This window comes from Aotus nancymaae, unplaced genomic scaffold, assembly GCF_030222135.1.
Source record: "Aotus nancymaae isolate 86718 unplaced genomic scaffold, 86718_ANA_hifiasm-v0.15.2.pri h1tg000014l, whole genome shotgun sequence".
Lineage (NCBI taxonomy): Eukaryota > Metazoa > Chordata > Mammalia > Primates > Aotidae > Aotus > Aotus nancymaae.
This window is the reverse complement of record NW_026988425.1, coordinates 53,246,260-53,272,496: the sequence shown is the minus strand read 5'-3', so window position 1 is coordinate 53,272,496 and position 26,237 is coordinate 53,246,260. Positions and strand designations below refer to the sequence as shown.

General features: G+C 37.9%; 1 protein-coding gene across 12 annotated transcripts in view; it reads left to right on the top strand.

Moving 5' to 3' along the window:
• Window positions 1-26,237, top strand: part of PDE4D (phosphodiesterase 4D) — a 1,389,427-nt gene that overhangs the window by 1,152,876 nt on the left and 210,314 nt on the right. For 11 of the 12 annotated variants that reach the window (XM_012457267.2, XM_012457266.3, XM_012457271.2 and 8 more), the window contains 3 exons: window positions 3,788-3,824; window positions 12,270-12,343; window positions 16,873-16,922. In XM_012457267.2, the coding sequence (XP_012312690.1) occupies window positions 3,788-3,824; window positions 12,270-12,343; window positions 16,873-16,922 (161 nt within the window). Of the gene's footprint in view, window positions 1-3,787; window positions 3,825-12,269; window positions 12,344-16,872; window positions 16,923-20,940; window positions 25,254-26,237 lie in introns of those variants that run through there. The other variant, XM_064375996.1, reaches the window with a different exon arrangement.

The following is a 26,237-nucleotide window of genomic DNA, read 5'->3' as shown; positions in this document are numbered from 1 at the left end:
TATAACTGTCTTTCTTTATGCTTTCATAGGGAATAAAGCAAGACTGGTAAATTATCTTAAATATTGTATATTCTAAGTATATTATTTATAAAACTCGTAAAGGAAATACAACCGAAGAAAAAATTTAAACATTTTAATAAATATGCAACCCTTTTGAGTTGTGAAAGATTCAAATCCAATGTGATCTATGTATAAAATTAGGGGACATATTTCCATGGATTCATTTCAGATTGATGATGTGCCTTGGTCAAGATAACTTAGTTCTGAAAAAATAAACTTCATAGTAGGATAAATATAAAGAATAAATGAAAGAAGAGACGATAGCTTGGGACAATTACAAAATTTCATATTATTTTAATTTTGGCTATCTGAACCGCCTCTCATCTATTTTACAATACAATGTCTTCAGCTTGGCCATGCATTGAGGCAGATTAATAGTTTATCAAACTGGCAAATCAAGTAGGCAGAGATAGTATGTCTTTTCTCCTTTTGTAATATACCTCCCATCAGTGAATTTTTAATAACATTTTTTAATCTCAGAAACCATTGAACTATCTTGAATGCAATATATGTAGTATATACAGCTATTGAAAATGTCTGTTGTGTTTGGACTTCTAATGCACGACACAGTTTACTGATTTGTCCACGACTCACAAGAATGTTTGGCTTCAAATGAACCCTAAAGGTGCCTTTGTGTGTGTAGAAAGCTGTCAAATGCTGTAGTACTTAGCTCTGGATTTTGTATTCAAGCTTTTTAAACACTAGTGTATCCGGAAGTATTTCTTAGTTGTTTTCCGGGAGTTAGGCTACTGTTTCAAAATAAGTACATGAGAAAAATTGTAGCGCTACATTTTGCCTATATGACACAGCCAGAAGGCAAAGTCAGAATGATAGGCCAAGGAGGAAATGTAACTGGCCAGCCCTGGCATCATTTTGAAATTTGCATTTATTGGGCCATTTTCCTAGAGCTTTATTTTTAATCTTTTTAAGCTGTTTCATAGGAATCCGCCAACGCATATCATAACAGGGGACCATTCCAGGCATGGCTGTGCAGCTTACTACCTGCGTGTCTTTGTGTTAAGTCTCTTAACCAATTTGAGCTAAAATTTTCTCATCTGAAAAATGGGAGTAATATCACCTACCTTGCAATGTTGTTGGAATAGTTGATATTGTATATAAAATATACCTGCCATGATAACATTCTTTTTACTTTTGTAAATGTTTAAAATTTTCATAACTTTTTTCCCCCAGAACTTTTTCTTTCCCCCAGAGCTTTTAATGCTGTCATCTTCCCTCTCTCTCTCAACTACCACAGACTTAGTTTAGGTCCTCATCTCTTCTATTCTCTACACTGGTCTCCCTGCTTCCACTTTTGCCCCTTTAAAGCCCTCAATCTTTTATAGACCTGTCACAGGGGCTCAATAGTTCTTGACGATGTATCAGTTTTCTGAGTCTTTACAATTTCCTGACTGCATAGCAAGCAAAAATCGTTATGATTTAAAAATATTTACTACTGCTAATTATTATTATAGAAATGTTTTTTGAATATTTACTGTGTGGTAGCACATTTTTTGGCACTTAACATTATTAATTTATTGAATCCCAAAACAATACTATATGTATGTGCTATTATCTCCGTTTTACAGAAGAGATGACCAAGGGAAAGGGAAGTTTAATAACTTGCACAAGTTCACACACCTAGTATGTGGCAGAACTGAAATTCCAACCCAAACTTCCATCAGAGTAAAATCCAAGTCCTTGTACATGTCGTACAAGGGCTCCATGATCTGCAGCCTGGCTCATTACCACCCACGATTCTGTCATTTCCTGCCTTGCATGGCCTTCTCTAGAATCACTGAGCTTCTCATTGCAGCTCCTTATCTACTTCTTCCCCATCTAGGCAACTGCTAGGCTTCCTTGGCTTCATTCCTCCCTACTGGCTCCCTTGGGCGCAGTGGCCTCCTAACCACTTCAGTGCACCAGGCCTGCTCCCAGCCTGGGCCATTGTTCTAGGAAAGAGCCTTTCTGGGCTTGACCTCCAAAGACTTTTTTTCTTTTTTTAAAAGTTATGTAAATTATTTATTGATAACAGAAGAACAGTATCTTAGTCCAGTTTCTGTTACTATAACAGAATAGCACAGACAGGGTAATTTATACAGAAAACAAGTTTATATCGTACAGTTCTAGAGGCTGAGCAGTCCAAGGGCATGGCATCAGCCTCTGATTAGGGCATTTGGGATGCATCATCCCAAAGGATGGAAAGATGGAAGGGCAAGTGAGCACATGCAAAAGAAAAAGCATGAGGGGCTGGGCTCACTTTATAACAACCCACTCAAGACAACTAACCCACTCCCACCATAACAGCATTAATTCATTCCAGAGCATGGAGCCCTCATGACCTAATTATTTCTTGCAGGCCCTCACCTCTTAATACTGTTACAATGGCAATTAAGCTTCAAGATGAGAAAATACCTTTTTTGATTGAAATCCTGCCTCTACCACTTATTAGCTTTACAGTTTACGCCCTTTCTGAACCTCAGTTGCCTCCTTTATAAAATGATCATGAAACCCAATGTCCTGCCTTCTTATTGTTCTAGAGTTCTATGAATAATCTCTACAAAGAGCAGGTGCCTCTTGAAAAACATGCTTCTGGAAATAAGGCGTGTAAAATAACACATGCTTCTTTTAAATTGTTTTTACCTTCTTTTGGTTTTATTTTCCACATTTTAATTTTCAAGATCTCCACATGGTTTGATGATGACCACACCACCTTGTCTAGCTATTGGTAACAATTTATTTAGTGACATCATTCATATGCTCCCTGTGCCACAGCATGTTTCATGGGTGTTGTTTGGGGTCACTCGGGTCCTTTTCAGATTGTTCATGAGTGAGTGAAAAGTTTATTTGCACTGTTCTCAGTTAGGGTCATGTCCAGGAAGCTGTCTGTGTTGAATAACAGCATTCACATTTGATTTAAGAACTTTAGCTAGCTAGATCAAGAAATAGCTCATGGTGACTCTGGAAATCCTTCTCTCAAATTATTCACGCTAAGAAATACCACAAAAGAACACTGGGCCCCAGTTTCTCACTTTCCTCTAACTAGAATGTTGCACAACTTTCCTTGCCTTTCCGTGTCCCTCCAAGACACGTCATGCTGACACCTTGCTCCTATACCCCAGGCACGGTGTAGCTGGGGTTGCTGCAGCAACAGCACACACGGAGTAACATTCCCCAGTAACTACAGTGGCTGGGATGTGAGTCAGTTGAAATTTTCAGTGGGTTTTTATTAGTGTATGATGCAGTCCCATGTCATCTACAGTTCCTAGCCTGTCCAAGACTTACACGGGATGATGTGGAACACTCCATACTAATCACCTTCAAATGTTAGATGGCCAAAGGTTCTCTCACTGAAGTCACTGCAGTGGCTGGTTCCTTCCATAGCACTCCTTACCAATATCTACTGTAAGAGGCCAAAAGTAAAACTCAGGCCCCACTGCTGGAACACCATTTCTACTATTGCATATGCTGTGTGCCTAAAAAGCAACAGTGACCCTGGCTGATGATCAAGAAGCCCCTCTGTTTACCCAGGGAGTTGGACAATGGTTAACATCCCTGAAGACATATCTTTAATGCAGTTGCTGGGAAGAACATGTGCTGAAGAATAAGGATGGAATCACTGTAATTCTCTATGGGAATTCATGAAAATGGAACTTGCCATTTAATATTGATCAACACTGAGCACAGAGTTATTGGTGACTTCTAATGTGGGATTTGGTTTATTTTTCAGACATGGAGATGACTTGATTGTGACTCCATTTGCTCAGGTAAGCACAGCCTGGTGAACGGGTAGGTTTCTCACAGATACAAAAATTTAATTTGGGTGATTAGTTCTGGTTATTAATTTAATTTAATTTTAAATCAAGCACAAATATAAATACAAATTCTTGGTTCATTCAAGCAATTCAAAGGTAATGCTAGAGAAAGTGACTTTGGCTATATTAATCTGTTTCCTGTAAACCCATAGACCCAAAGAGTGTGTTTGCTTCAAATAACAAATTAGCTAAGAGATACACTTAATTGGACCCATGTTTCCTTAACTGACATAAGTACTAGAAGCAGAAGGCTGCATCATGGCTTAAGTTACATTTAGTATAATTTGGCACATGATCAGTGCTTGAAATTAAATATTCCAATTAACGCAATACTTTATTTATCCTTTTTTTTTTTTTTTTTTAACATATCTCCTTTGTACAAAAATTTACCTAAGTGATGTGTTGATGTTTACTTGTTCCTTCTAGGCATACAAGTTATGAAAATACTTTATCTACATGACATAGATATAAGAATGTGATAAAATTATCTAAAATGTTTTGGAATATGTATATAAAAGGGTTGATGACCAGATGTTCTATGTATAGACCAATACTTCTCAACCCTCCCTGCATGTTAGATTAACCTAGAGACCTCTTATTCCAGTGCCCAGGCTGCAGCTCTGGTCAACTAAATTTAAAAAAATGAAGATCTGATCCAAGCATCTGTATTTGTTAAAGGCCTCAGTATTTTTCCAGTGTGCAAAAGTCGAGAGCCCCTGGTATAGACTAACTAAAGACAGAATGAGATAAAGCTGATTTAACCTGGGGCATGAAGCAGGTTTAAAGCCAACACTGACGGCTGAGAAATGTTAAATATTGAAATGCAAGTAATCCTGAGAGGTTGTAAAAATTACAATCAGGCCTATAGCATGAATTATAATCAGGCCTGCATCATACATTAAGGTGCTCTTGCACCTTGGACAACTCACTTAGATTTTGGGGGTTCTCTTTTTTCCAACTGGTAAAGTTAGGGGACTGAGCTGGATGAAGGACAGTCAGATCTAGTTAAAACACTTTCACCTTCTCTTGCCAAGTAAATGGACTTGAGTCAGTCACTGAACTTTTCCAAGCCTGGGCTCTTCCTCTGTTAAATAACAGCTCCAAAAGTACCCACCTCATAAAGTTGCTAAGACACTGAAATGATACCAGGCTTATAAAACACTAGGCACAATTGCTAGAAAATATAATACTAAAGGAAATTTTAATTGTTATTGGTTTAAATGTATAGAGCTTAAAATGTTCTTTGATCTCTAAAATGTCATATTATTTTTAAAAAGTAGATAATAGCAAGGTTTAGATAGTAGGATTATGTATAGTTCTACTTTTTAAAATTTCCTGAACTTTTATTACTATAATTTAGACCTAAAATATAATCAATCCATCAGTAACATAATGTATAATAGTGCCTTTTTAAATTAATGCAGACAATTAAAAATAAAACACAACCACCATCCTTTTCAGATGGTTACTATCTTGTTTGCTGAAGGTTTTGCTGGAGATTATGAATTCTTTCTAGTAGCTGTATTTCTATGTCCAAAAAATTTACGCTTAAATGATTTTTTTTTTTTTTGAGACAGAGTCTCACTCTGTCACTAGGCGCAAGGCTGGAGTGCAGTGGCGCAATCTCGGCTCACTGCAACCTCCGCCTCCCGGGTTCAAGCAGTTCTCCTGCCTCAGCCTCCCGGATAGCTGGGACTACAGGCGCACACCACCACGCCCAGCTAATTTTTTTGTTTTTTTAGTAGAGACAGGGTTTCACCATGTTGGCCAGGATGGTCTCGATCTCTTGACCTCGTGATCCACCCACCTCGGCCTCACAAAGTGCTGGGATTACAGGCTTGAGCCACCGCACCCGGCACACTTAAATGATTTAATAATATTACATGATAGCAAAATCTTATAAAACTAGAGGTTTTTAATAACTATAGAAAACTTATAATTCTGTAAGAGCTGAGAGAGAGGTGAACAGACAAAATAAGGCATAACAATGTAAGTAACATTACCAAACATAAAACCAATCATTCCAATTTGAGGAATTGGTTAGAAACAATCTTGTTTCTAACCAAACTATCTAGGTATTATTATAAGAAAAAATATATATAAATATTTAATAAAAAATGAAAAAAGTTCTGTGTATGATATCTGGTCTTCTTTCTTCAAGTAATGTTTATTAATCTGCAACAAATAGATTCGTAAATTGGACTTGAACCCTGCCATCAGTGCTCTTAAAATCTAAGGAAATCGGTCTTCTAACTGATTGGACATTTTCTGTAGTGTACCTATAATCTCCAAGAAAGGAAAAACTAATAGAATTTCAAGATATTGGGAAATACACATTTATATAATTTATTCCATGTTAGTAAGCTATTTAAAAAGATGTATACTTAATGTACTTGAAATTAGAACTTTGAATATAAATCAACTTTGTATAATTTATGGGCATATTTGATGCCTAAAAATAATCCCATAATAAATTAAGACTTTGTTTGTGATTGGCTGAGTGACTTAGAACGCCTTAGAGAGGGTGGTCATTACTCCAGAGGCTGCAGATTTTTTTTAAGTGGCTTTACCACGGTTTTTACAAATGGCCTTTTACTGGAGTATAAGACCTGGAAAGCCCCACTAGAATTAAAAACAAAACAAAAAACTGTTTGACCCTGAAGTGTTTCACCACTGGTAGAGCATCTACGGGGAGGCAGGTAAGAGAGAAGTCCCAGTGAGTACGTTTAGGTGGCCTTCTCTTAAACCCTGTTGGACGTGATTGGCATATTTTGCTGACCCAATCACTAATTCCTCAAATTATCTTTAATACAAAGTGGAGAACTTACCATTTCATGGTAAATGCTAACTATTTTAGCATTAACACTTTTAATACTAAAAATATAAGATAATTATGTCACTTGAAGTGATACCAACCTAATTTGGCCTGATATATTATAATTGCTTTCACCAAAGGACAGAAAACAACTGGTTTTAGAAAAGTCACTCAGAAAAATATTCAGTGAAGTAAGCCAAAGAATTATCCTCTTTTCCTAGTATGCTTTGAAGTTTGGAATTTCACACTAAATTTTAGGGGAAAATCTATGCTTCTCAAAAAAAAAAAAAAAAAAACAAATTAAAAACAAAACTTTTTCCATAAAAAGTTTAGAAAAATAGAAAAAGAAAAGGAAAATTTTTAAAATTCCAAACCCCCAAATAGCTGCTGACATTTTACTTTATATTCTTGATATTTATTTTTCTGTGCATATTTTCTTTCCCTTGGCTCCTAAAAATGGCCCTCTACTGTCTAAAGTATTCAAAGATCTTCTCCCAAACCCATCTAATCTTCTACCTCTTCTTGAGAACTAATTTCTTTATGCCTGAGTCCATCTCTAAAACGCAAAAGGATTCCTCCCTGGTCTTTCCAAATCATGGTTTCCTTTGGCATGAAAAGAATAAAATCGTAAATTAGAGAATGTAGGAAGTCATGTTAAAAAACGATATATTGCACTTTTTTGGCCAGGCTAAAGCCTAAGACATCTTGGATAGATGTAATTTTCAGAAAGGATCGTGTAATATCTCTCCATAGTCTATCCCATTGTCTAAAACACTGTCAGGACTAGAAATTCTTGCTGGTGTTTAACCTAAATTCTTTTCCACTTCTGATTTCTTATGCTTCCCCCTATAAGCTCAGAATCCCTTTGGTCCCCAGAAAAAGTGACAGCTTTAAATTTTTTTATTTCAACTGTTGAAGTATTCTCTTCTGTTTGTGTTGAAATCTTTTGGTGTGAGTATTTCTTTAGGCATGAGGGCTACAGAGAAATCCCACTGGAGTGCACTCAGCAACTGACCTTTTTTTCTTAGCCAAAGCTCTTGGGGGCCAAGGAGCACTAAGGAGGCACAGGCGGATGAGCTGTAGGAAACTCTTCTCTGCAGTCAGCTGCCTCTGGGCTCAGTGACCCCAGGATTTGTGACAGCACCACCCTGTAGTAAAACTCTAAGTTGACTAGAATTCTCATGTGGAAGTATGTAATGTTAAATGAAGTAGACGCTGATGAAAGAGAAAGCAGGAAAACCCAAGCTTTATGCTGGATCCCTGGAGAAACCCTCACATCATTCAGACTAAGGAGATATTTATTCCTGATTTGAAAATACAGGGTAGGAACAACAACTACATCTTTTTACCTTTACTCTAACCAAAATACAGCACCTGGGATACTTCTAGGAAAAAAAAACGCAGTAGTTATTAACACTATAGAATATTACCATTTAGTTGGTAATAGAACATAACCAATATTCTTTCAATACTCCTGCCCGTCCCTCAGCCACTTCACCCAGCAGCAACGATCTTGTGGCCTCATCACCATCCCTAGGCTTGCAAACTGTACTAGGGCCTCCCTGCCAGGCTCTGAAAGAAGACAGTCACGTGGTTGCAGTTGGTGTTAATTTTTTAGCTTGTCTTTAGCCTTAATTAATTTAAATTACAACTACTATCTTCTGGATATCTAAGTTCTTTTTAGATCAAATCATATAAAATTGTCTATCAACATTTTTTGGTTTACAAACCAGCAATTTCATACAGTTTAAACAAAATATAACTTGGAAAGAGGTTTTCTTTTCGTAATTTATATTTTGTAAATAAGAGTAACTTCACTCCAGCTTTTTCCGGAGGTAAAACCGAAGTAATGAATCTCTCCTAGTGCTGGTCTCCGCTTCCCTCGCCGCCAATGGCAACTCATGGTCTGTGTTTTACCGCCATCTAGTGGTAGCAAATGTATATGGTTATGAAAAACAATCATTAAAACCATTTATTTCCCTGTTTTTTAGGCTATAATGTTCAGCTGGGGTTTTTTTGTTTTTTGTTTTTGTTTTTGTTTTTGTTTTGAGACAGAGTCTCACTCTGTCGCCAGGTCCCAGGCTGGAGTGCAGTGGCGCAATCTCGGCCTCCCGGGTTCAAGCAATTCTCCTGCCTCAGCCTCCCTAGTAGCTGGGACTACAGGCGCAAGCCACCACGCCCAGCTAATTTTTGTATTTTTAATAGAGATGGGATTTCACCATGTTAGCTAGGATGGTCTCGATCTCTTGACCTCGTGATCCTCCCGCCTCGACCTCCCAAAGTGCTGGGATTACAGGCGTGAGCCACCGCCCCCGGTCAATGTTCAGCTGTGTAAGCGTTAAATGAGAGCTGCTTTTTCTGCTATTTTCAGTGAATCCTATCGGTTAATAAATGTTTAGAAGCACCTAAGAAGATCCGAGAGTAGTGTATGTAAATAACATTAAATCCTTCCCCATGGGCTAATACATGAACCATCTTTGCCAAAATTTTTCTGTAACACTACCAGTATTTCTTTCCTAAGGAATATATATTTCTCATCATTCCCAATGTATTTTTGACATTGACTGGCTACACTTTTTTGCTTGGTGGGGCAGAAGAGAAAGAAATGACCTTAATTTTCTAACCATTGAGCTACGTGGGAGAAACCTCAGGGACCTTTTTTGGTTAGCAAGCATTAGGGAGTGAGGACAATTATAGGAGCATTACAGCTTTGACGACAGCTCTTAAAGAGTTGAAATCAGGGGAAGTGAGGGCTGCCCAGAACAAAAACAAAGAACAATGGAAATTTAACTTAGGGACTTCAGTAAAAATGTTTCTAGTTCTCCCCGCAGCCTACAGTAACAGATGCCTCTCTCTTTGTGCCCTGCAGTGCAAAGTGAAAGCTTAAAAGACTAACACAGTAATAATAGTGATAATGACACCAAATGTCAATCAGCGAGGCCCAAGGCAACACCCCCTTATAAAATTTATCTGGAACTGTTATTTACACTTCTGCTGTTCATACCATGTTATAGTGTAAAGGTAATAGTTAATATGGAACATAAAATTTATAAAATACTGTTTGTCCTACTGCAAAACACAACACACAATAAATAATCTAATACTGGCATGCATAGGGAATAATGTCTTTACAAGGTTACTTATTGCAACAATGTTTGTAAAAAAAAAAAAAAAAAACCTTTAAGATAAAAACCTAAAAGTTGATTGCTATTGACCAGGAAGCTAAATGTCTGAAGGAGAGACTGGAAGACAGATTTCTTTTTTCACTCTTTGTTTTGAAGTATTTCATATTTATAAGAGAGTATAGCTGGTAATTGTGCAAATTGTAAAGAATAATACTAAATAAACAGTTTAGGAAATGGAACAGTATCAGTATTTTGATGCCCATGAGTGTCCCTCCCAGGTTAATCAGTTTCTATTGCCTCTTTTCTGAAATAACAATAATTTTGACTCTTAATTATAGAAGGGGAGACTTTTTGCTTTAAACCCTTTTGTTTAAATTCAGAACCATGTCAAGATATAAATTATACAAAAATAAATTTTAAATTAAAAGTTAAGACAAAATAATATTAAATTAGGTTGTGTATTAAATTAGATGGTTATTATAACAGAGGCAAAGCTTCTCTACCGAAATTTTTTTCTATCATGAACTAATGTTTCTTTTCCTGCCTGATGTTTCCTTTCAAATGAGCATAGAAAATAAATTGCCTGCAGTTCTATATCTATTTATCCAGCTGTCAACTGTAATGAACTTAACTATTACGTATTGGAATAAAAATCTCAGAATTCTGGGGTTAAATTTTTTTCCTAGGAAGGGGATCGATTATCTGGTGCAATGATTTTATCTTAAAGTCTTCATTAGTGTGTTTCATATTCGCTTTTTAAAACATAAATTAAGCCTGCATGGTTTAATGACAGTGGATCATTTATCCGATTTACTTATGCATCATTCAAGATTTCATGCCTAATGAAAGACATCGTGGTCTGATGTCAGCAGTTGGCTATTTGACTACTCCATCATAGGCAGCGTGACCTTTCAGAGCCGTGGGTTGTTTATATGAGATAATGAGCCAGGTTTTTCCAGTGACTGAGTTAATCACGGTTGGCTTCTTAGGAAGCAGCATTAACTCCTTCAGGGGAAAACACTGTAAGTCACTGTCCCAGGACATACACAGCTCTCCATTGACTTACACAAATGAATGTCAATTTTGTAAACAACAACAACAAAACAAGAGTTTGGGACATTTTTGTCTTAGAAAAAAAATTAGACTGATTTTAGTCTAGATCTGTGCCACAGGAAAAATTTCTGAAAACAACTTTGGAACCCTTGGAACAATTAAAAATTTGGAGACTCTTAAATTACCAATGCTAGGGATTAAGTAATTTCCTATGTGCATGCCAAGTCATTAAGTCAAAGGTAACACTGCCATCATGGGCTGATATTGCCTGAATGCTTTCTATTTGCCAGGCACTGTTCTTGGCACCAAACCTGTCATTCCATATAATCCTCACAACAGTTCTACGAGGTGAATATCACTATCCCGGTTTTCCAGCTCAGGAAGCTGAGGTACAGAGAGGATACATAACTAGTCCAAGTTCACACATTTACTGCATAGCAGAGCCAGGCTGTCTAGGTTGTTACATAGTACCTACTTGGACATTTGAAATCTGTGTTTTACATAAACTTAGCATTCTAGTTGTCACCCAGATCACTTATAATCCCATCTAATATGGGTTTGACCCTGGGAAAACGTGCCCATTTCAGGAGAAAGGGAAGAAGGAAGAAGGAGATAACGTCCTCCTAACCTTCTCCTAGGCTCTCTTGCAGTCCGTTGGCTACTTTCTAGCTCCAACTGGAACTAGATCAAGGAAGAGGCAACTAGAGATAGTGACATCTATTGGTCCTGCCTTGTCATGTGTGTGGGCATGTTGTGTCTATGTATTCATTTATTCAACAAATTTTTATTATCTTCTGTGTGCCAGGCATTGTACACATACAGGGCAGTAGCATTTTGTGTAAGAAATGCATCCCTGAGAGCTTACAATGCACAATTCATATGACCTTAACAAAAGAAAACAATGTCTGCTTACTAGCTAGAGTAGCCATGTATCAAAGGTAGGAAAACAGTTTAAAATTCACTTCGCTTGCCAACTTAAAATTATGAGATTCTTAATCAATTTTTGAAGAGAATTTGGGAGCAGGGAATTTTTTATCCCTAAAATGAGATTTATTCACATTTTATATTATACTATTTGAAATGTGCATAAAATGCAATCATGCTATATGTATATCACCTGGAGTTTTGTCTTGGTGACTAAGGAACCCAGAAATACTGTGGAAACTGCTGCTACTGTCACCATATTCATAGACACTGCAGAGAGATTTCTGGAAAATCCCTGCAATCTGGCCTCTCTGGATTTCATGTGGATACCTGCAAATTTCACTAAGTGTTGGGAGATTCTTTAGTTGGTATATGAAACTAAGTTGCAAGCACTATCAAGTTTTCTCTTAACAAACCATTTTCCAGTGTATTTAAAACGGCCTTAGTTCAAGAAGTTTCAAGAATCCTTTCTTGTTGTAGGTCTTGGCCAGTCTGCGAACTGTACGAAACAACTTTGCTGCATTAACTAATTTGCAAGACCGAGCACCTAGCAAGTAAGATATCCTTTTTTTCCCCCCTCTTTTTTGCTGAACTCTTAAATAAGTTTCCTCAATGTGATTGAACCCCAGGCAATATGTTAGACTTCTCTGTGTTGTTGCCATGTTGTCTAACCGTGTACACCAAGTCATATGATGTCCTGTTAATTTTCTATAAATACTTTGTGGTGATGGTTCTAATATCAGAAATGAAGCAGTATGACAAATAAATATGGTGATTCCATCTGTCAGAAATCACCTGGCATGATCAGCCCTCTGCCCAGTTATTTACACTCAGGGTAACTTTATAGTTTTGGCTTACTTCGTAAATTAACCATGGGTGAATAATCTCATCACACCTTAAGGTCAGCTGAAAGTCATCCTCTCAAGATAACCATGATTTGGAGAAGCACCATATCATAGCAAAAATATTTGATTCTCCTGCTGTTACTGACTTTCAAATCAGCAGCATTCATGGAGCAATTAATAGAATTGTGATTTATATGACAACTCAGAAAGCATTTGAAAGAGGGAAAGCTAAGATGGGAAATGATTATCATTTCGCGTTCTTGATAAAGGCAAAAAAATCTAAAAGGATAAAAGTAATTTTTCAATATTAAATGGAAAACTAGTTTGCTATTATTTAAATATCCATTTAAAAAATCTGTTATTAATACTAAATAAAATATTAAAATACCAACTTCAAATAATTTTCCAGAAAAAAAAATTTAAATCAATATTAAGAGGACAGTGAATATAAGTGTATTAGGAAATATAACTTACCTAAGTGTTTAACATTTCATAATAGTTACTACTTCCTAAAAATAATGAAAAATCTGAACTTTCCATTTCATAATAATAAAATCGACCTCCCAAATTCACATTTTCCATTATCAAAAATAGCTCTGGCCATTATTCAAGTACTTCTTGTGATAGAAAGAAGTTTTTAAAAATCGATAGAAATGCCACAATGCAAGTAATTGGAATGGAATCCATCAGCCTCTGTTTTTCCAGGTAGTGAATTTTTGCAGTCCTATTCGCTCAGCTTGCACACTTCTCATCTTCTTCCTCTCCTCATCTACTGGGCTAATTGTCATTCATTCTTTGGGTTGCAGTTTCAATAAAATTTCTTTTGGAGCATTGCACCTGACAATACCCAACATAGACACACACTCACAAGCCCTAATCAGCATGATGTGCCTTTCCATTTCTGTCTCATTGCACCTCGTGCTTGATTCCTATGTTAGCACGTATCTCTCTGTGCTCCTGTTGCCTATTTGTCTATTGGATGCTGCTGGACACTGTCAGTTCCCAGTGAGTAGAGATGTAGCTGGTTCACATTTGTATTCCCTGTGCCTAGCATAATACATAGTCTATCACTCTGCAAAGGCCTGTTCGCTGATAGAGTAAAGTAGTAGCTCAGCATGTAAAATCTGAGGGTGTGCTTTAAGGTAACTGTTCATTACCAATCACGTTTTCTATGTAACATGGCCATACAATAGCATATTGACCTCAGCAGCCCCCTAGGGCTTTGAGGATTTGGTAGCTTATCAGGTCAGTCACCTCTCCGTTAGAGAGTCTCAGCTCTGCAGAAGAAATGAAGTTACTGGTTATCACTCCCAAACTTTTTGTCTCGAATTTTACCCAGGAAACTGAGATTGTTGTTTTTAAAAGGTGAACAAGAAATGCCTTTATGCTTCTTTTACATATGGTCACCTAGGTACCAGCATTTAAATCTGTGGCAGGCAAATAGTTGATCAGTCAGGCTTCAGAGAGATGATCTGAGGCCTATTCTATGCAAGACAGAAGTTTTCTGCTGACTTACAGGGACCAAACAGATTAAAACGTTAAGGAAGAGCTAGAAGAAAACAGAAAATCATAGCTTAAGCCTGAACTTCCTCCCTGTCTTGACAATGCCCAGGGTGACATCTAACCAAAATAGTATTATCTGTCAGACTCTAAGTAAAGGCCCCTGTGGTCTTCCTTTTGTCAATGCAAATTTGTGCCTCTATTGCTGTTTCAAACCAAATCAGCTTCTTTGGGTATCAGAGTAGTAGGATTCAATCTATACATGGCTAAACTCAGTTCTGTTCAGTGAGAACGAAGTGATGTAACTGGCTCATCACAGGATGACCCTGGAGGAATCAGAATTTTCCCTGCTGGCACTCATAAAGCCACTAGAGCATCTCCAAGCTCACCCTTGGATTTTGTGGAAGGCGTGTGCTACCTTGCACAAGCCACCCTTTTGATTTGCTGCAGAAAAGGAGTCTAGGAAGAATGTGTTCAAAACCCAACCCCTGGGCCGGTATTCAGATGCACATTGCTGACTTGTTAGACACTACTGGTTCCTGTCACCTTGGGTTTTTTGTTTTTGTTTTTGTTTTGCTCTTGAGATTTTTTAATTCCAGAAGTGAGTCCTGGCTCATTTGTCATTAAAGGAGGTACCGATGCAACCATGGATCAGAGGATTGATATTTTCTGCTTGCCGTTACTTGTTGAGCTGTCAAGTTCCTGAGTGCCAGTTAATTGTAGGATTGATAGTAAGAGGAGATAATTAGTAATGAGTCAACAATCTGGTTTTCCAAAACTGTAGAAGAGTGTAAAAATATTCATTTCATACTTTTCCCAGACAAAATCAATGATTTCCACATTTTCACAGAGCAAGGACTAAAAAGAAATAATCAGGATATCAATTATTTGAATGATAAACTCTTAGCAAGAAAGTAACAGCCTGTTCAACACAGCAAGACCCCATCTCTAAAAAAAAAAAAAAAAAAAAAAATTAGCCAAGCATGGTGACATATATCTGTTGTCCCAGCTACTTGGGAGGCTGAGGTAGTGAGGGGAATCACTGGAGCCCAGGAGTTCAAGGCTGTAGTGAGCTATGATCACACCACTGCACTCCAGCCTGGGCAATAGAGTGAGACCCTGTCTCAAAAATTTTTTTGAAAAATTTAAAAAGAAGATAATTACTGGTATATAGACCTGAGCTATTTCAGAGCATCTGCTTAAAACATTAACCTTCTGGTTTATCAAGTTTAAATTTTCCCCATTTTTCCCCCAACCATTTTATTTTATAATTTAAAAAAACTAGAATAATTCAGAAGTAAAATTTGGTGCATTTTCAATAAAACACAAAATTTTAATTCCAAACTGATGCCAATAAACTTAAGAGAAATGAAAGGGAGCCAGAGGCTGAGTGGAACCAGTGAGAATTTACAAAATCCTCGGCTGCTTTCCCCACATTTCCCCAGCCCTGCTAAGAGAGTCGTCATCTTAGCAAGGCATATTTGATTCTGATGCCATCTGCACATATGTGAGGCTGTGCATATAGGTTCCAAAAAAACCATCTAAAACTAAGGCAACAGAGCAGAGTGTAGGCCCTAGGACCACATTAGTTAAGTTCAAATCTCAGCTTTGTTACTTAAAACAAGTTCTTCAAAGTCTCAAAGTTTTGTTTTTCTCATTGGTAAAATGAGAACAAGGAAATTTACTTCCTTAAGGCTTATTGTGAGGATTAAATGAGATAATTCATTTAAACTGCTTATTTAGCAATGTCTGGTCCACAGGAAGTGTTTATTAAGTGTTAGCCATTAGTAGAGGCAATATATATCTATAATTATCATATATCTAATATATTTATATCAGACTCTTCGAATGAATCTGAAAGTATTTTTTAAAAATTATTATATTTTCAAAGTTATCAATTATAAGTAATAACTTTATAAAGTTGTATTTCAAAAATGAATATTTTATAAATGGTATTCTTTTCAACATGATTTATTAAGCACTGACTGAACACTGGATGCATTGTGCTAGGCTCTATAGGGAATATAAGTTAATCAGAGACAGTGTGCTTTTTTTTTTTTAACTTCAAGGGGTTTATAGTCATTTTGGGGAACTTGTCAAACATCTGAAGACTTAGAGAATACAAGACAGAATTTATTGAAGTACCTTTGGCTTATAGTATTTCTAAAGCCTCTATAGTATCTACTTAGAAAAGTCATTAATATACCTCTCTAATAAATATATCAGAGATGTTTCTCAATATAAGAAAACAGAAAGAAAAAAGTTCAAATAGCTTCTCTAATTATAAGATAGTTTACAACAAATCATTCGCTTCTCATAATGTACAGGCAATCATGAGAATTTTTGCCAACAATAAACATTTCTTAACCCTATGCTAGGGAATACAATTATAAATTGACTGCTTTTTCAAATTCAGAAAGTCTGTAAGCCCTGGCTGCAGTGAATAGAGTCAATATGAATTTCCTCTTCTCTCATGTCCCAGTGGCACTTACATCAGCTTATTTACCCCAAGTCAATCACTGTGAGATTTAACAGTTTTCTTTTTGGACATGTGTGATCTGAGCCATAATACAAAGAACACCTAGGGACTTGTCTGGCTAGTCCGAAAGAACTCATTTGCATGTCCAAACTTAAAAATAATCTTTTAAAGTAAAATTCTATATCTGAAATGACTCAGAGAGCAATCAGATCAACAAGCCCCACATATTTACTGCTTTGTATTTTTCTGTCTTTGTCAGAAGATCACCCATGTGCAACCAACCATCCATCAACAAAGCCACCATAACAGGTAAGAAAGATCTGGAGCTTATTCTTCCCATGTCTAGGAAGAAACCATTTCTGCCAACAGTCAATATAACACCAATACCAATTTCATGCTGCATTTTGAAAATTGTAAAGAAATGAATTATTTCTTCTCTACATTATCATTTCTACCATTGATCTCACAAATTGTGTAAGCTGTTATTTGGAAAATTTTTACTGATTTACATTTTTTACTGATGTACATTATTTTTAACCATTTAACTCTGTGCTTATACTCATTTGAGCATTGTTCTGGGCACTTGTATTTTGAGAGATGGTGTTACCTTCAAGTCGCTTACCATTCTGGTTCCACACATATGCTATTAGCATGATATTAATATGTGGTCATTTAGTTTAATAAGAGTGAAGGCATTGATAAAAAGAGTACCTTGTTGGTTCATCAGTATCCCACTCGTGTGTAGGAAGGAACATTGTTCCAGTAGTTCAATAAAAGACTGAGAGAGCTGACAATAAACTCAGTTTGGAAGGGGAGAGAAGTTAACCTACAATACAGAAAAGTTCAATGAGATCAAAACACAGGAATCTATAGATGTCTGGGAAACAGAAACAGGAGGAAAGATCAAAGAAGTCAAGGGCATAAAAATAAGATTATCTCAATTCCTATCTATTAGTCTGTTTTAGACAAAGGACCTGACCTCAACCTCCTTCAAAAACAGAATGCATGATCTCATTTTGCTGAACCTGAATCTGAACTCAACTCATTTGATTATTTCTTGAAACTCCAGTTGATTCATTAAAATAATTGCCTGGAGAAGAAAACCTATGTTTTCTAAAATTATTACCAGAGGAAAATTAGCATATTCTCCAAGCTAGAACAGTTCTTCATTGGATTCAAGTGTCTTCCTTGAGCTCCAACCAATAATGTGCTGAGTAGCTCTTATTAAGTTATTAGTGAGTGAACTTTGCTTGAAATTTAACTTTATCATGTTCAGATGTCTGTTGTGTTTGTGGTCACTACATTAGAGTTAATTCTGGAATCATTGTTAATGTCGTCATTTCTGAATGTCATCAAATGGGACTTGTATTTCAATGAATGTTAAAGTATTGATTCTCTTCTTTGTGTTCCTCTTTCAAGATATTATTGGGGATAACTTCCAATTATCATTTCATAGTACGTATGTGGTTAACCAGTTTTGTTCTTGATATTGATCAAGAGATGAACAATAGGGCTGGGAGTGATGATGGCTCATGCCTGTAATCCCAGCACTTTGGGAGGCTGAAGCAGGTGGATCACTTGAGGCTAGGAGTTCAAGACCAGCCTGGTCTTGAGACATGGCTAAACCCTGTCTCTACTAAAAATACAAAACTTAGCTGGGCATAGTGGCGAGTACTTGTAATCCCTTCTACTTGAGAGGCTGAGGCAGGAGAATCGCTTGCATCCGGGAAGTAAAGGTTGCAGTGAGCCGAAATTGCGCCACTGCACGCCAGCCTGGGCAACAGAGTGAGACTGTCTCCAAAAACAAAAAAAAAGAGAGATGAACAATAACAATTTCTATATGCTAAAATAAATACTTTGAATAACTGATTTCTTCTGCAGAAACTCAAATTCAATATAAATGAGCCTAAAATGAGTTGGATATGTGGAACTGGATCCCTCTGTTTCTATGCACTCTCCTATGCTGAGGGATGGACAGGCGTACATATGTGAACCTGTACCTGGGGCCTCTAGTGAGAGAAGTCACATAGAAGCACGTCCTCATGCTGTTCCAGGCACTAAGTCTGACCCCTATCAAGAGGGACTACCTTCAACCCCCAATTTTGCAATAAGCAAGACTGACGCTGTTTGGGCAGAATGCAGTGCTATTTTGATTCTTGGAAGCTTTTTTAGCTTAAGGTTACATATGAGCTGGCCTCACAGGTGGAGCAGTATTCTCCCAGAAGAGTAGCATCAGGTACCAGTGGAAATGGTTGTGTGCAACAACAGATGGTTGGGTGCTCAGTGGTCAGGGCAGCTGCCCAGCCACCCCAGCAGATGCCAGGCACAGATTAACAGGAGAGAGTACCTGCACTCGGAGGGTACAGACTTGATCTTAAGCACATGTGACAGACCTCATAGACGCTCTTAGAAATGTACACATAGTAAGGGGACCCTGGAACAGTACCAGAGGGAATTACGAGCCACAGAAATTGGGAAATTCAGGTGAAGATGGCCTCATTCATACGCACAAGCTCCTGGCCTGAGGTGTAGGGACAATGGGGAAACAGAAATACCTTTTCTAGAAAGGGCAACTAATTAACTGTTGCTACCACTTAGTGCAGCTGGGCTTCTCACAAAGCACAACAGGAAATGAACTGAGTAAAGATGAGACGTCATTTTTCTTGCCCAGGCATAGCAAACCGAGGTGGGAACATGACATAGGGAGAGAGGGATGAGGGCAGGAGCAGGGGAAGATTCCTCTTTCTGAACCATTTTGAAAAAGTTTTAAGACTTAGTCTTAAAACCTCAGTACTGGTAATAATAATGATGGTTGAGACTTTGACATGAGTAAGATCTGAGACACTCAGAAGAGGTGCTTGTGCCTTTCCTGCTTCAGCAGCTGACTGCTCCAGCTCCACCCTCTAGGCTCACTCACCCTGAAGTTGGAACCTGGCTCTACCTTGGAAGTTGTCCTGGGAAGGGCGAACAAGTGTTGAAAAGACTCAGTCAGGCACCCTTTAAGATGATTGAGGGCTTTCTTCGAAATTATGTTTAAGGTCTACACTTAACAGTGTAGCCTAACAGTTAAGTTCCGGGCTGATCCAATAGGCTGCTAGAGCACACAGCTCCGGGTGCCTCTGGATGGTAACACCACAGAACATCACAACGTGGTCCCCCTAGAATTGTGCCATTTGGCTGCTCTGCCTGCCCAGAACTCAAATCATGCACTATCATGAGAGCTTGTGGCCCTGGGCAGGTTGCATACCCTTTCTCTGCTCAGTTTCCCTGGCTATAAAATACTGACACTGCTTCATACAGTTGCTTGGTTGAATGAGTTAACACACGTGATGCCCTTAGCACAGTGCCTCACAGTACCAGCGCTTAATACGTTTTTAAATTACATTTTGTTGTTATTACATGGTTTTGTTTCTAGGGCCCACTGTATACATAGAACTAGGGGTTTCTTTGTCAGTTTGGGCCCCCATAACAAAGCACCATACAGTGGGTGGCTGATAAACAACATACATTTATTTCTCACAGTTCTGAAGGCTGGCAGTCTGAGATCAGGATGCCCGCATGGTTGGGTTCTGGTGAGAGCCTTCTTCTAGGTTGCATGAGTGCCCTTTATAAGAGCACTAGTCTCATTTGTGAGTGCTGAGTGCTCCACCCCCGTGACCTAATCACCTCCTACAGGCCCGACCTCCAAATACCAACACATTGGGGGTTAGGATATTGAAATGAATTTTCAGGGCACACGAGTCCATAACAAGGGGTAATGGAAAGAATAGGACAAAGAGACAAGGGAAGGAAAGGGAACAGTGAGAGGAAGGCAAGCTTACAGGATCACAGGAGTAAAACTTACGAGTCCCTAAATTGGCCGAAATGGATGCACTTGCTTTGTGCTCATCAAAATGGGGTCTCCTACTGCTCCCAGCACTGCCTCCCTTACTCTCATCAGAGTTACACATGCTGGGAGCTTTGTGATAGAGATGATAGACTGTTGTTCAGGATGAATTTCAAAGTCTAAGAACTCACTTTTGAGTCATAATTGTTTGAAGGAGAAGTATTAATTCTCTATCACTTTTCTGTAAACCAACTCTAATTTTTAAAAAAGAAGAGTTAAGAACTTCAACTGTCTGCATATGACATACCATACTTTCTAAGGAGTTGTCCCATAGAATTTATAATACTCGCTTCCTCTTTTCAAGGTTGTTACATTTGACATGTATTAAAGCCAGGAAAGTTTGATTTTTTTTTTTTTTTTTTTTTTTTTGAGACGGAGTTTCGCTCTTGTCTCCTAGGCTGGAGTGCAATGGCGAGATCTCGGCTCACTGCAATCTCCACCTCCCGGGTTCAAGTGATTCTCCTGCCTCAGCCTCCCAAGTAGCTGGGATTACAAGCACCCACCACCGTTCCTGGCTAATTATTTGTATTTTTAGTAGAGACGAGGTTTCACCATGTTGGCCAGGCTGATCTTGAACTCCTGACCTCAAGTGATCCACCTGCCTCAGCCTCTCAGTGTGCTGGGATTACAGGTGTGAGCCACTGCGCCTGGCCAAGAGTTTGATTATAAAATATAATTAGCAATAGGGTTTTAAAGCAGGTAGGTCACTGACCAGTTTTTATTTCCATATATAATAGGTAAATGTACAAGTCTAAAATGAGCTAACGATTCCTTAAAAGTAAGGCTTTGAAGTATGCACTTATAAAAGAGACTTACTCCTAAGTGCTCTTTTGCTCTTTACTGTGATATGACAGGAAAATGATGTGTGGCATTTGAAGCCTGAAGGTGAACCCAGTCTCTCCCTCTCACTTTATTTCCTCATTTTGGAGATTTGAATACTTAACTCCTAGGACCCTTGCAAGAATTCAAGGAGATAAGTTATACAAATGGATAGAGTTCAAGTTGGGCATGGAGGCACCCGTCTATAATTCCCGCTACTCAGGAGACCACAGTGGGAGGACTGCTTGAGCTCAGGAATTCAAGAGCAGCCTCAGCAATGTAGTGAGACCCTGTCTCCTAAAGAAGGAAAAAATGGATAGAGTTCAGAATGTGGTGAGAAACTCTCCAAGTGTTTCTTCCTACGACCCCGACCCATGCCTGATACGTTTTTGTTCCTAAAGCTAATTTAAAAACTGGCAGAACAGAGGTAGCAGAGAATATTGATAATGCATCAGCTTCTTTAGTACATTTCGTTGATGATTTTGTTTTCACACAGTCATGGCATGACATTTTTAGTAATCCTTTTATCACTTAGAGTAAGGCTCACCTCCGTAGGTCCTTAGTGTGTGGTACGCACCAGAAGTAAAGAAACATTGAAACATGAGAGTGTGGCAAAGAGTCAGAGATGCCCAAGCCATACCTGGACTGGGACAGTGATCCCTTTTTTGAATCACAGCCATGTAGCTTGGGGCAGTCAGTCCTTGTAAGCATTTGATTTTCAAATAACGTTAGCTCAAGGCAAGCGTTCTGCAGCTGTCTCATTAAATGTTGTCATGTCTTCACAACACCATTTTCAATGTTTCTGAAATTCCATATTTCCAGTATATCTATTTGATCATCTTCAATTAGAGGATTTTCACTCAAGGACACAACTCTGAAGAAAATGTACTTAAATGTCTTTATTTTAAAGATGAAAAACTGAGACCTAGTAAGAGAAGGTGCTACTTAGTGACAAACACAGGAATAAACATGTGGTTTCTTTTTCGAGTCCAGGGTCCGTCTTAACACCTCTATAAAGTAAAATAACCCATTAGATTCAGGTGGCCTTTACACCCACCATGGAAGTATATGTTTTAAAGAAACTAAATGAAGTATTAAAGAATATTAACTCCTGAGTAATAGATGTGGCATTGTATTATTTGTATATGAACTTGAAAATTTCTCATCCCAACCTCTCACAGGACATGTCTTTATAATTATAGCTATTTTGATTATATCTGCTACTTATACCCCAGAGGCATAGAGACCAGCAGCCTAAGGCAAAGGACTTCTGGATTTTGACTTTGGAAAATACAAGTTCTTTATAGGAGCAGTGAAACTAGTACAGCTGCCTGCTTTTTACCTGTAGGGGGAGATACATGACACAGTGACAAGCACAGAAGTGGTTTTAGTCCAGAAAGAGAAAAAAAATTGGTCTAAGTCTTCATTCCACTTTGTATTTTTTTACCCTGAAGATTCATGGCTTCATTAAAAACAGTAAGTGCATTCTAAATAGAATTTTGTCAATTGGCAAGTAGGGGATTAAAAAGTAAACCATCCAAATAATAATAGTCTGTCAAAACACAATAAGAAATTTAATCTTGTATGTTTGTTGTTCTAAAGCACAAGCAATTTCTAAGAATTAATAAGGGGGAAAAACAATAAAGATATTTAATTGGGAAAATTATTTTTTGTTATCTGGGCTAATCACTTAATGCTTTAAGCTTATTGAATGAAAGAAACTAAGCAACTATTTCATGGTGACGATAACGATGCTGGCTACTGACTTAGATCTGCCTTTTAAGTCTGTGTGTGTGTGATAAAAGCAAGTAGTATGTATCATTTTAAAAAAAGAAATAGAGAGAGAGCTGAGATAATAGTTGGGAGCAAGAACCACATAAAGAAGGCAAAAAGGATCTACGTGACAGAAATATATAAGTCCTGAAGAGATACTGAACTAAACGTGTGTGATGTCAGTATGCAGAGAAGACAGGAGACCCAGCCATTGCCAGAGAAGCCCCACTTCCTCATCAGCCACCAGCAGGCAGCAACTTCATGGTGTAATTCTTTTTTTTTTTTCCTTTAATAAAGATTGTGGCCATGCTTTAATAATTGCGGAAAATATGTCTTCAATGAACTTGTTTTTTTTGTTGTTCTGTTTTTTTGAGATGGAGTCTTACTCTATCGCCCAGGCTGGAGTGCAGTGGTAGGACCTCCAGGCACCCGCCACCATGCCCAGCTAATTTTTGTATTCTTTTTTTAGTAGAGAAAGGGTTTCACCATATTGGCCAGGCTGGTCTTGAACTCCCGAACTCATGATCTGCCAGCCTCGGCCTCCCAAAGTACTGGGATTACAGGCATGAGCCATCGTGCCCAGCCTCAATAAGCTTTTTAAAAAATGTGACTGAAAAATGCTGATGATACATTATGTTTCATAGCTTTAATAAAAAAACTGGGGGTCGGGTGCAGTGGCTCACACCTGTAATCCCAGCACTTTGGGAGGCCGACATGGGCAGATCACCTGAGGTTTGGAGTTTGAGACCAGCCTGACCAATATGGTGAAACCCTGTCTCTAAAAAAAAAAAAAAAAGAAAGAAAAAAAAGAAAAAAGAAAACCAATAAAGCATCTAATACATCTAATGACTGTTAGCTGTCCTAAATCTTTTAAGCTAAAGGAGTTTACTTTTACAAAAATCCTCATTGAAAAAGAATCTTCTAGCAAAAACATTGAACTGAAAGACTTGCATAAATGCATGGAGTATGACTATTTATTAGTTAAATTTATAATCTTTTAGCATAGTAAAAGTTTTCTTCCTTACAAATTAATTTTTTTGGCCTCTTATGTTTTTATTTAGAGTAGAGCCATACCTATTAATATATAAAAAGATCAGATCTGATACAGTGGCTCTTTGACCAGGGATTAATTGAAGTTAGACTTGGTTTTATAAATAGTGAAAACAAGTGCTATGTCCTAATTATGAGGGAAAATAATTTAATTGTATCCCTCCTGTCTGAATATCTTATTTGGATGCTTTGTTATAACTTTAATTGAAATAATTAAATGGGGCTGCATATTCATTTAGTCTAGCAAAAAGGTTATGAGTCAAGCCATAAGTGTTAAAAACCTAGCTTTCCTCTTACTAGTTGTCTAATTTTGGTCAATGTATTTAAATTCTCGAAGATCTGGGGTCTTTTAAATCAGTAAATTCTAACTCAATGCTTAACATATTACTTGGTACCCAGAACATATTCAACAAATGTTACTTATCATGATTGCTATAATATTATTATTATAGTTATTTATTTGGTCAATGGCATTTTCCATGCACCTTATATATGGCATACACAGGCTCTGGAGGTAAAATATGACTACTGGTTCAAGAAATTTACGAAGTAGGGGAGAAGGAATTATAAATAGTTAAGTACTAGCTAAGTGCCATGATTGAAGCCTTTCTGTTTTTTATTTTATTTATTTAATTAATCAATTGATTAATTTTTTAAAAGTAGAGTCTCGCTTTATTGCCCAGGCTGGAGTGCAGTGGCATGATCTCAGCTCATTGCAACCTCCAACTCCCAGGCTCAAGCAATCCTCCCACCTCAGCCTCCTGAGTAGCTGGGACTATAGGCATGCACCACCACATGTGCCTAATTTTTTATTTTATTTTATTTTATTTTTTGTATTTTTTGTAGAGATGGCATTTTGCCATGTTACCCAGGCTGGTCTCAAACTCCTAGGCTCAAGTGATCTGCTCACCTCAGCCTCCCGAAGTGCTGGGATGACAGTTGTGAGCTACCGAACCCAGACTAAAGCCTCTTTAAATATATGTATTTGCAGGAGGGGGCCAATGGCTCTACCTAGGAAATGCTCCCTGCTAAACTTTGAAGACCATGATGCTTTCCATGTGGTTAGGGGAGGATTGAGGATTACCTCACAACAAAAGGCCAGCAAGCATAAGGTATGGAAGCATGGACTGCCCGTCCAAATCAGGGGACTGGAAACAGCAAAGGACAAATAGAGTTAAAGGTGTCTAGGAGCAACTGAACAGAGGGCTCCAGAAGTAGAGTAAGTCAATAGCATTGGAAGCCTACATAAATAACAGTGGACTTTATTTTATGGGCAATGGAAAATCATTGCGCATTTTCAATCGTAGGAACAAATATGCATTTTAGAATGATGGTAGTTGAAAACAGTGTAGAAACAGACTAACAGAAGAAAGACTGGGGGCAGCCCCATACTCTTCAGGGGGCTCTCACAGGCCTTGTGCAGGATAAAGATAATGCAGCTCTGAACTGAGGTGGTAGGGGGCTGTGGATGTGAGGGAATGGATTTATAACTCTTCAGAAATAGAGTTGAAGGGACTTGAGGGTTGATCAGAGCAGAGACTGAGGACAAATAAACAGTGAAAGGATGGGCCAGGCACAGTGGCTAAGGCCTGTAATCCCAGCACTTTAGGAAAGGCCAATCACCTGAGGTCAGGAGTTCAAAACCAGCCTGGTCAACATGGTGAAACCCCATCTCTACTAAAAATACAAAAATTAGCCAGGCATGGTGGCGGGCACCTGTAATCCCATTTACTCATGAGGCTGAGGCAGGAGAATTGCTTGAACCCGGAAAGTGGAGGTTGCAGTGAGCCAAGATCATGCCATTGCCCTCCAGCCTGGGTAACAAGAGAGACACTTCGTCTCAAAAAAAAAAAAGTGAAAGTATATATGCACGTGTTCATTACAGCATTGTGAATGTGCATAAAGAGTTAAAAACAATCCAAAGGCTAAATAATGTGCGAATTCTATTTAGGGGTTAACAGAATCTCATAATAAGAAATTTTTACATATTTTTTAGGAAATTTTAATAATATGGAAAAACGTTTTTATTTTAAAGAATACATAATAAAGTGCCATGTGGGCAATAGGCACACATTTAATGCACTTTAATTATGTAT